This window comes from Ustilaginoidea virens, chromosome 2 (genome assembly GCF_000687475.1).
Source record: "Ustilaginoidea virens chromosome 2, complete sequence".
NCBI classification, from domain to species: domain Eukaryota; kingdom Fungi; phylum Ascomycota; class Sordariomycetes; order Hypocreales; family Clavicipitaceae; genus Ustilaginoidea; species Ustilaginoidea virens.
The window spans coordinates 5094609-5106132 of NC_057317.1; the positions used below are offsets into that span (position 1 = coordinate 5094609).

Genomic DNA, 11524 nt, shown 5'->3' on the forward strand with positions numbered 1-11524 from the left:
TCAGGCGGCCCAGGAAGTAGCTTGAGCACTGGGGGAATTGACATTGACCTTGGCAGGAGAAACTGGAAAACAGCTGACCGTCAGTCGACACTACCTACAGTGCGTGAGGAAGCCCCAAGCAAGGTTCGGATTCCCTTATAGCAGGGGGCCTGCCTCCTCAATGGGCTGCCTCGCTTATCTGAGCCAGAGAACCGGTATTTCGGTATGCAGGTGAACGTGCGAATGATATCATGGACGGCGGCATGTTCCCTGCCCCGATGCGAACTTTATAAGTGACGCGCCTCTCTGCCTACTGTATTTCCTTTCGTACGATAAACGAGAGCATGTGAAATCCAGCGCGGGGCGAAATCCGCGGCTGTGATGTGGAGCAACTCCATTCGAGAGATGCGCAGACCAATTACACCAAAGTGAAGTCGGTTTCTTACTACAAGGCACTCACAATCTGGAGGCACTACAGGCAGGCACTACAGGCAGGCACTACAGGCAGGCACTACAGGCAGGCGACCGGACAATTATGGTGCGGACGTGCTCAACAGAGCCAACACCTCATGTACTCCGTAGGGTACCTCTAGTTGACGCGCATCCCATGACCTTCGACGGGCCGTCAGGCACACGAGCCAGCTGGGTGTGCTACCGTACCTGGCACCTGCCACTCGGACCAGACAGCGCCACGCGGAGCATGGTTCTTTCTGGTATGCTGTAGGCTGATAGATGATCCCTGATTCAGCTTTTGGCCTGCCGAATCTTGATTCGATCCGAAGCCCCAATCAACCCTGGAAATCGCTTTGCTTACGGAAATATGGAGTGTACGTACTGCGGACAGACTTGCGCTGAATTGCTAGGCAGACCCCACGTACGATACGATGTGCCAGATTGTATATACTTCGTGTCCAGGCTTCAACCAGGCCGGCTTCCAACCATGCCTCGTCTCGTCTCGTCTCATCCGATCTGGTGCGCTTTTCACCCAGCCAGGTCAGGTGCTGTCTTTGGATTGAAAAGGCACAGAACGGCATAAATGGTATGACTTGCTGACGATAATTAACTGCAGTCCGGACTCTGTACGCTCGAGCCTCGGATCAACTCCAAAGACAGCTCCTATTTGGTACCCATCGGAAACCGTCCCGGAGTATGCATCGCATCACACATGGCCCATGAGCGCCTGAATCGATCCAGCCGCTCCGCGGAAACTACCTTGCCACATCTCTCAACTAATCACAGCGCCATCCCTGCTCAACACTTGCTCCCTCTTCCCGAAAACTCCCCGGGAAATCTTACTGCCAGAGAGGATGTAGATGGCTTTGCAGCTGACAACTAGCAACAGATGAATCATAGCATCACTCACTTCCAGCAAGGCGCAGAGACGGCATAGACACAAGATATAGTTCTGCAGCTGCAGAGTCTACACTGAGCACAAGTTGAGGCAGAGATTTTCCCGCAGAAATAAATCTGATATATTGATGTTGAACTCTGAGTTCAAAACCTGCAAGCAACGATATCAACATCAAAAAGCAGATGCAGCCACAAACAAGCGGCTAACAATGAAGACTGGAATCGTCTGGCTTAGGATTCTTTTGACCTGTTTTGTGATTCGCCCTCTTCCGACGGCGATAATTGTCAAGACTGGTTGCGGGTATTAAGTGGGGAGACAGATTCTTTATGAAAGGCGAGGATGGAGAAAATCCCTTGATGCGATCCTCACATTGTTGCAAGCAAGCGGTTCAGGCGCCCAGGATAGGTGAGCAAAATGAACTTGGGCTGGAGGCTCCTTGGGACGATCCTCCAGTCCATCAATGGCCTCGAGCCCATGCAGGGATTGTTAATCCCTACCAGGATCGATCTATCATAACTTGGGGATCATTGTCTTTCTTGAGCCGTCACCGGAACTTGACGAACGCGCATTGGGGGGCACTTGAGTACTAACTTGATAGAACAAGCCAGGTAGCCTTTTACCCCGTCCTGTTCATGGGTGATGATGGACAGCAAGCGTCGGTCCATAGGTTGCACCGGCCCTGCCCCAGGGTTAGAGGAAATCGAGACATCATTCCTCTCAGTTTATAGTGGTTCACGGCGATTAGACGTCATCATCGACAACATCGCCAATGGCGCTGTTCACGGACTCCGACAGCGGATTGATGTCCGCGTAAGCCTTGATAATTGTGAATCTGTAGCAAACTTCACACTTGTAGGCCGCCAGATTGTTGGTCTGACTAGTGCCACGTCAAACTCAGCAAACAGTCGCAGTCATGAATGGCTCTTTCCCGGCGGGAAACAAACAACACCAAATCGTCTATTAGCTCGAATGTTTCCCGTCTCAACTGTCTTTCCGAACGTCTCCTCAATCATTCCGTTTCTCATCACGGGCTTTCGAGATATCCAGCTCGTCTGTCCGCTTCGCAATATTGACCTTTGAGCTGTATATTCAGCCTGCGGTTTGTCCCGCCGAAACAGCACCGCTGAGAGGGTTTAGGAAAAAGAAGCCCAAATCTCTCGCCTTTACTCGAAGGTTCGCTGTACCTGATGCCAACGAGCATGGGCTCTGTATCACAACATGTTCCCTCCCCAAACATATGTGGCTGGGTAGAAGGAAACGCCAGTAAGCACCAGATTCATGCGCTCAGCATTACCAAAGACGAGAAATGTCAACTAATGATTGCGCTGGTAGAGTACCCTTTGACATGCCTGCCGGGCCAGCGCTGCGCCAAAGACGTCACGAACCACCTTGTCGGATGCTGCTGGACCACAACAAGTGGAGTTTGTACCCTTCCGACAACATGTCTAGACAAAGAGTCAGGATTCGGTGACGGCTGGAGCAACGAGAGCGCGTCAGCTATGATTTGGTATGTGTGCGCCAGGACTTGTTGGGTCCCGGTCGTCTGAATATCTTTCTGAGAAACAACAAGAGCTAACAGGAAATGACTAGTGCTGGTTCTGCATCTCCGTATTGCAAGACGAACGTGTTCGGGGGAGACTCAAATATAGAGGGTTATTCTTTATACGTGTGTGATTCTGATACACGACCCGAGACCGTTTATCGATTTACCACGACGTCGTCAGCAAGAGAGGATCTGCCGACACTAAGTCCCATCTCCTCCTTCAGTACCAGCTCGACAGCGTTAGAAAAGACCACGGGAGGGCAAACTTCGACCCTTGGTACCAATACAGCCATCGCATCCTCGGCGACATCCCCGGCGACTGATTCCCTTCCAAACATGGTGACGCCGCCGCCGCCGCCGCCGCCGCCGCCCTCAAGCCTCATACAGTCAAGCACCAGCCTTGCCGCAACGACGAAATCGGAATCCCCATCCTTTCCAGCATCACCCACTTCCATCGCGGGCGTGGTTTTGGGTGCAGTCGGTCCGTATAGTCCTTTCGGTGTTGGAAAATGTCTGATATGGCAATTCGATTCGTTCCGGTCAGGTTCTGATGTGATTTGGTTCTCTATAGCGGCCATGGCTATGATGTCGGCATGCTTCTACGCCGTTCACCATTGCATCAAAGGTCGAAAACGACGGAATCATAGAGTGCGTGAATCGCGTGTCAGAACTTCTCATGATCCGAGGACTGGTAACGCGCGCCATAATCAACAAGCCATAGAACTCGTAAACAGGTCGAGACGGTAAGCGAAAGCCATGTTGACTGCTGCCCCTGCCTCAAGCGATTAACTGTGAGCGGGTACGATTCACATGTATTAAGCAGCTCAATTTGATGTAGGTATGGACAGCAATATTCTTGGAATCTCTTTTCATCTTGACACCCATGCATGAAATGCCAAGCGCGTCCCACGTGCCGCTTTCCTCTCATAGTCGACTGTTGATCTTGTCAGTGGTGTGGCAAATCCGCAAACGGGGGATCAAATGGTCCACTGCCAAAGTATTCAAATAGGCCGGGCCAAGCTGATTCAAGCTCGTGACTCCACACATTTTCATTGTTGTCTCTAGCTCGTCGCGCAAAACTATGTAGACGAAAGTAAAGTCATGTCTGGTTAGCCTTGGACCACGTTGTCGCGCGACCGCCGGTAGCGCACTTACTATCAAAATAGCGAAGCACGCCTTCCTTGCCGTAATTTGCCGCGTAGAGCGGACCACGTCCCACGCCAACAGCTCTGGCGCCTAGACAGAGAGCCTTGAAAATATCCGTTCCACGTCTTATGCCGCCGTCAACGTAGACCTCCATTGCCTTGAAGACTTGCGGGACATTCCTCGCAAGCTCCAAGAGCACAAGGATGCTCGCAGGCGCTGTGTCCAGGCTCCTCCCACCGTGGTTTGAAATGACAATCGCATCCATACCCGCTTCCATAGCCATGACGGCATCTTCGCTGGTTTGTATGCCCTTGAGGACGATGGGGAGTCCCGGCACGCAACTTCTTATCCAAGGTATATCGCCCCAAGACAGCGAAGCGTCGATGAAGCCACCCATTGTTCGGCCCCACGAACTCCCTTTGTGGTCACTGCCCGCAGTGGCGCCAGAAAGAGGAGAAGATATCGCCACGTCGGGACTTGTTCGCTCGTCGAGTTCCCTCTTACCAGGAACGGGTGCGTCAATGGTCAGGAAGATGGCTTTGACGCCGCTGCGCTGGGCGGCCTGGAGCAATTCGCGAGACCGATTCCGGTTCTTGTCCATGTACAGCTGGAAGAAGATGGGCACGTCGCAGGCCCGCGGCGAGGGGTGCTCCTCGACAGCCGCGACGATTTCGCCGAGGGGATAGCTGGCGCTGGTCGAGATGCACTGCGCCACGCCAGACGCCTTGCAGGCTCTGCCGATGTCCTTTTCACCCTGTGCGTGCACAAGGTGCGCCATGGCAACTGGGCTGCAGAACAGGGGAAGGCGGAGGTTCTGGCCCAGCATCGAGACGGACGTGTCTACCCGGGAGACATCGCGGAGCGCACGAGGCCGCAGAGCGATGTCGGCGAAAGCCGTGCGGTTCCTTTCCTTGGTGTGGAGGTCCGCAGCCGCAGACGAGATGAAAGCCCATGTTTTGGGGGACAGCGTTTGGTAGGCAACGGCCTCGAAGTCGTAGGTGGATATGATTGACGAGATGGGCGGTTTTGGCCCTGTGGACGGGGAAGCGAGGGGTGACGACTTGGCTTCGAGCGTTGATGAGGGAAGTTGATTGTTTCGGCTGGTGTCGTTGATGTCGAAAGTCATGGTGAGAGAAGTGGTCTGGTGTGGGGGAGCAGCCAAAGACCAGCAAGAGGTAGGCAGTGCTACATGTATCTCTTGTCTGGCCAACGCCTTCGGTGGGCATTAGTCCGAGGATTGGCTGGCCAGTGGAGTCGCCGATGTCGGCCTGACAATCATCGTGGGCGCCGCGTCGCGTCCACGGTTTGTCTTGTCTGTACGGATGCTCTTGTGACGATTCCAAGAAACCGGGCGCCTATATCTCAACGCAAGTTGGGACCTGCAGAACCCCGGCCGAGCTGTGGACTCCCCCGAACCAGCATGCGGAACTACACCAAGGCCACGTTATCGCCTCGAATCAGCCAAGTTGACTTGGTCTGATCGTCGCCTCGTGCGAATCTCCCGAATCTATCGAGCTGCCGCACCGACCACTCATGTACCGTACCTCGGCCGGCTTCCTGACACAGGCTGGTGGCCGGGTTTGCCGATTCGCCGCCTCCTTGGCAGCTCCCTCCATCCGTGCCGACGAAATAAAGGCTCGACTTGATGCCTCCAGAGGCAGTTCATGCCTTCCCAGCCGACGCGACACTTTTTTGGCCCTCGACAAGCTCCATCCCCGGAGCCGGCGCTCCTGCCCGACTGGCCCGTCTGTTTGCAGCGACTCCATCGGGCCTTGTGTGGACTGCTGTTGCGCGACTTGCTCACCGGGTTCGGATGGCGGCCTCGTTGCGCGTCTCTGCCCGAATTGGCAATGTACAGGTTGCCGTGCAGTGCGCATGGCCGTGCGTTGTCTTGGCAGCCGACGATGATCTTGGCGCCCTGGCCCGAATCTCGCCATGCCACGTTCGATCGCGAAGGAGCCCCCAAACCCCAAAAGCACAGGAAGAAGCAGATAGCGAAGCCCAAGAGACTGACAGCCACGACAGCCACGACAGCATGACAAAAGACACCTTGGCATGCGAAGAATTCCCGATGAAAATAATCGGCACGCGTGCCCGCGGCCACAGATGCAAGGAAGGCCTCGTCTGCCCTTGGAACCAGCACCGATGCATCCGCCGGACAAGCCAGTCGGACGGCCCTGTCCACCGATGACGACGCTTCCGCCCCCCGGAGATTCCCAGGAACAAGAAGCAGTGCTGCCAGGATTCCGGGCAAGCCCGACGATTCGGAGCAAGGGCCCATGAGTGAATGCACCTCTGCGACTGCCTCGGGCGCCGAGAGCTCCCCCGCCGCTGGTCGCTCAACTGGCGCGGGCGACGGCTCTGCACGAGCGGAAAGCTCAGACCCTTCCTCGCACCACCGGGACGCTTTGCGAAGATTTCTCGCCGAGGGCCGTGAAGAAACCATGGATGGGGTAATCCTTCGCGGACTGACGTCGGCAAACTCGCTTCATCGCGGGGATGACGAAGCCACTGCGCGCTGGCATGGCCAGAGCGGACCATGCTGAGAATAAGACAAGCAAAGCAAAATATGCGGCTTCGGGAATCACGAATTCTCCGTCAAAGCAAGATCGCCCTTGCTGCGCAGCTCAACCCCCCAGAATCGACCGCAGCGGAAATGCCGACAGAATGACGAAGAAAACGAAGGAGCAAAGACGGGCACCGCACGACAGCTCACCTGGCCCAAGAGCCTTTTCGGATCCGCTCACTGATGATCTCGCCATGAAAATTCGCTCAAGGACGAGCACCTGGTTCGGCAGCGGTGTCTCTGCACCAGCATCTATCCTGCCTTTTACGCGCCGAGGATTCGCGTCGAACCAGATAACCCCTGAAGCAAGGTAATTCCGCCTCAACCGCTGAAGCAAGGCGAATTGCGAAACACTCGCGTCCGTCGACAGCAAGTACGAGCCCAACCGCTGGCTAGAGACGCAAGCCGAATTCTGCGATCCCCCAGGCGAAAAATGCATCAGCGGAGATCGGGTCGCAATAAGACCGAGTTGAAAAAGAAGGGGCGGGCGAGGAAACGGACAGAATATCTTGCCGTTCAAGGGGGCCCGCGAGACGTGAGGAATCTTTCATGTGCCGTTCTGGTCGCTGCATGTTCCAAATGAGCAGAGCAAGCGGAAGCATACCGGAGAGCTTCGGGAACAAGACGGAAAAAATCTGGCGTTGCTTGAGAGAATCCCCGAAAAATAAACCTGTTGATGGTCCTGCTGCATGGCGGTTTTGAACGCAAGATTGTGGTATAAACTAAACTTCCATCCCCAGGCGCACAACTGATGAAAGCTTCCATCTTGGCACAAATAATCGTAAATAGATAAATGATTAACTAGTAGTAATTATGGATTAAAATACAGGACGTCGCAGTCCCCCGAGCATATCATGTATGCCTGGGATACGCTGAGACAGAAGTATCTAATATTTACTTGGTAACTCCATCGAGGCTGCGAATGCCACCGTGAAATGCAACATCAACATGACCGCCCATACATCCTTGAATAGTATGAAAACACAGAGGGCTTGCTTTCCCAACCGGGGTAAAAATGATCCTGGAAATGCGATTTGTACTCCAGGCTTTGCACTGCACCGGCCCTTGATGAAGCCTGATCCAATGTACATGTACAATGTCGTAGTGACATAAAAACAAATGACCATGGGATATGCAGAAAACACAACGGTGAAAGGGCTATTTTCCGTCCTCGCTCCACTCCACTCCAATTATGGCCCATCAACTGAAAGATAGTCGTCGTGTCTGTGTAGACACTGGTGCAGTGTCCAATTACAGTTCGCCGTCGTCGAGGCAACACTCATGCATCCTTGAAACATCCTGGCGGTATCCATATTTCGATTTTTTCTTCTCGTGTAAATTGCCATTTTCTGTTATTGTAAGTCATCCACATTCCAAAGTGATTCTGTGGCGGAGGCTCCAAGATTCGCGCCGCGTTCATATCCTGGTTGTTTTCGTGCTCTTAACAGAACAAAAGGCTCAATCGCTTAAAGAACACGCCGGTTAACATCATATGGCGTTTTCCATGCCAGGTGGGTGCGTTTGTGTTTCTTTGGGTAGAAGCACTTGGCTGGATCCTGGACCTTTGCCGAGCAATGTGTTGTTTGAGGATGCCAACCCCCGTTTCATCATCTTTCCGAGAACGGTGACTAGTTCGCATGCATCGTGGAACATGTCGTCGTCCATGCCCTCAGTAGCATCGTAAACCTCGGCTATGGTGTCTTTCGCCAGCTTCCGGCTCGCATCAGCGTCATGGACGCACTCATAAAGAAAGGCGGCGTATTCAGTCTTGACAGATAGCCGCAACGAATGGGAGCCCCAGAGTAACTCATCCGCAAGCTTGACTGCTTCCGCGAAGTGTCGGTGTGCTGTCGGGAGAAAGTCATCTTCTGGTAACAAGAATGACGGCGGCAGTAACGCCACGTGAGCTTCGAATCCCGGTGGTGGGCCGACCGGGCCGCCTTCTAGAGGATGAGTAGGTTGGACGGATGATGACCTGGAGATGATATCCCCCTCCGATGCTTCAGCTCTGCTAGCTTCTGCCTGTGCCACAGAAGCAAAGGTGGCCTCTCTTGCCTCTGGTGTCCAGCTGGCCATGTCGGAAACAGGAGGCTGGTTATGGAACAGAACAAAGATGTGGTGGAAACTGGCACGCAACTTATAGGCCAGGACCTTCAACTCGACGTAATTTCCAACCATGGGGATGACGTACTGCTGCAGCATGACCAGTCCTTCACGAGAAAGCCATATTATATGCAATACGCGCTTGAGGTATATGGTTGATGTAGAGGGGTCGGGTTTTTTGGCTCTTTTGGCGGCGATGAGCTGCTCGGCAAGATTGAGTGAAAGGCCCAGGATTTTGAAGAGCATAGAGGAAAGAAGAGGATTATCTTGCTCAACAGCTTTGGCAAGCCTGCCCAGGAACTTCTGGTCGACCTCGGATGACGCCATCCAGTCCGGTTTCTGCACAACTGGCCCCTGTTGGACCCCAACGTACGGCTGTTTGCCTTTGACGCTCCGGGGCCGACCTGATTCAAGAGGAGGATTGCGGGAGACAGATTCAGAACTCTCCGTAAGTTTCTAGAAAAAAAAAAAAAAAAAAAAAAAAAAAAGCGAGAAGTGGTTAGCAGTGGTTAGCAGCAAACGCGACCATGATTGAACTATTGATGGAGACCCGAGAACAACGGCCTCGCATGACTGCAGACACGGGTTTAACCTGATGTCCACAGAATCGGAGGTAGAACCACGAAAGCTGGAAGACGGGCCACAAGGTCTTGACAGCTGGCGGAGCGTGATTGGATCCCAATGATGAATGGAGTAGACCACGACTGATTACTGCCAGTAATGCTGGGGAAGATGGACCTTTCGCAGAATGGCTCTAGCATTTAGAGGTCGGGTCAAACAAAGGATGAGTGGATTGGGCAATTCTGACAACACTACAGCCGCTTGGTATCAACGAGCGCGACTTGCAGAGTGTGAAGCTCCCAGTGAGCCCTGGTGATGACTTGCAGAGCAGGCTGCCGGAATGTACCCCGGAAATGATCTTGCCGGGCTCAAGTGAGCATGGCAAGTCTGCAGGAGGAACGATTGAAGGATGATGAGATACCAAAGGAGAGTTCGAGAACAACCCCGGCAAACTGGGCTTTCAGTGTTGTGTGGGAATTGGCAGGCTCCAAGCTGTGACTAGCCACAATCCTGGTTGTCAGAGCTTCCTCCTGCTAAGAAGGTGCATATGGGACCCTCTCTCTGATCGTGGTGGGCAGAAGGACGACGGGATGGCGGGATGGCGGGATGGCGGGCTTCCGAACCTGGCAGGAACAATGACGGGCAAACGATGACTAGTGGGCAGGGACAATCAATTTGACGAGCGAAGGCTCGTGGACATCCCCTGTCCAAGCCCCTGGTCAATGCCTGGTTATAAACTTGCTCGTTATTACCAGGGGGTGCCGAGGGCGGTGAAGAGAAGTAAGAACGAAAAGAAGTGTGAATAGCTGGAGTTCGTGTCCCAAGGTAAAAGTTCGACGAGGGAAAAAGAGAGACAATGATGTGTATCCATTGACGGAAAAGGGGAATGGCGCCCATGTCCCGGCATCGGTTCATCAACACCCCCAAGCCGAGAAGCCAGTCGCATGGTCAGTCGTGTCAGTCATGTCCCTACAGAAATCGACGCTTTCAGCATCAGTCATGGCCCATGGGGCCAGCACAAAGAAATACCGCACGCATCTAGACTTCAGGCTGGGAAAACGCAAGATGACGACGAAATCAACGAGTGATGGATGCTCTGTGCACCTGAGCGAATGGCCCAAGAAACAATGGCCACCAGGACAGGTACAAACGCGGAACAGGACTGGATGTACTGTAACCAAGGTTTGTGCGCACCAAGCTCGTAAGGCATCTTGATTATACTCGAGTGGGCTCCCAGAGGCTAGGGCTCGCGTGGTGCATGCGTAGTGCATGCATAGTTGCATGGGGAATGGCTACGATGGTTGTACTCGTACATTGTAGCCCTTCCGTGAATGCATAATAATACGTACGTGTGGGCGGCGATTGAGGCCATCCAAGTAACGATGCCTTCAAGGGGTCGGTCGGTGGAGGATGGGGCTGGGGGGTTCGTCAAGGACGGAACGGGGCAGGGCAGTCCAGCCGATGAAATCAGGGGAAGCTGTCTGGTGTTTGTGTTGAAAGTCGGGGGCTGTGGGGTGGGGCAACGCTTGCAGGCCAGACGTGATGAAAACGCTTCCGAGACTTACGACTGTGGTGATTCGCGCCATGACTTTGTCCTGGATCCCGAAGCTGTCACGATACAGGGGTGCTCCGTCCCCGCGACGATTTCTATGCCGAAGAGTCGAGCCCGAGGGGAGTATACTGTAGTATGTAGGTGCTGGGCAGGCTCCAGCTTCTATATCGGTAGCCCCGTATTCTCTGTCCTCGGTCTGTGCGAGAAGTCAATGGGGGCCACAGCCAAGAGCGACCATAAAAAAAGAGCCAGGCCGCTCACGCTCAATGGCTTCGGATCGCGTTTCAGAGACCGCCAAACAACGGTCTTGGCTGGTCGCAGCTGGGGTGGTAGGGAGCTATCGCCGAGGTTATACAGGTGAGAAAGACGGCTTGGCTCACAGAACCAGACCCGGCCGAAGGAGGGCCCCGATTCCTGAAAATCAAGCTACCTACCTTGCCTAGGTAGCTATCAAATATCCGAAATCGCGGTGTTCAGAGACTCAGAGAGTACCGAGTGTGCGTGGTAGGGGGGATGGAGGGAAGCCGACTGGCGTGACCAAGGTTTGACGAGAGAAGAACTCGTGAGAGTTTTGGCCAGCTTTGTCTTGGACCCGGACCCGCAAGAGTAACCCTCGAGGCGGAAAGTCTTCCGGCGCCAAGGGTCGATCGAATCCGTGAGGGGGATTTGAAGAGAATTTGCCTTCAACGTTGCTTCGAATCCATCGAATGGTTGCACGGGCGG

General features: G+C 53.9%; 3 protein-coding genes across 3 annotated transcripts; 1 reads left to right on the forward strand and 2 right to left on the reverse strand.

Moving 5' to 3' along the window:
- Positions 1–2517: 2517 nt before the first annotated feature.
- Positions 2518–3620, forward strand: UV8b_03192 (uncharacterized protein; the record flags this gene model as incomplete). The annotated part of the gene is made up of 4 exons (XM_043140690.1): positions 2518–2593; positions 2663–2837; positions 2921–3354; positions 3445–3620. 4 exons carry the CDS (start codon positions 2518–2520, stop codon positions 3618–3620), a joined length of 861 nt encoding a protein of 286 aa, XP_042996624.1.
- Positions 3621–3797: 177 nt separating this feature from the next.
- Positions 3798–5145, reverse strand: UV8b_03193 (uncharacterized protein; the record flags this gene model as incomplete). The annotated part of the gene is made up of 2 exons (XM_043140691.1): positions 3798–3952; positions 4029–5145. The coding sequence occupies 2 exons, from the start codon at positions 5143–5145 to the stop codon at positions 3798–3800; spliced, it is 1272 nt and encodes a 423-aa protein (XP_042996625.1).
- A 2928-nt stretch (positions 5146–8073) lies between these two features.
- UV8b_03194 (uncharacterized protein) lies at positions 8074–9015 on the reverse strand (the record flags this gene model as incomplete). Its single annotated transcript, XM_043140692.1, has 1 exon — positions 8074–9015. The coding sequence occupies one exon, from the start codon at positions 9013–9015 to the stop codon at positions 8074–8076; it is 942 nt and encodes a 313-aa protein (XP_042996626.1).
- Positions 9016–11524: the final 2509 nt, after the last annotated feature.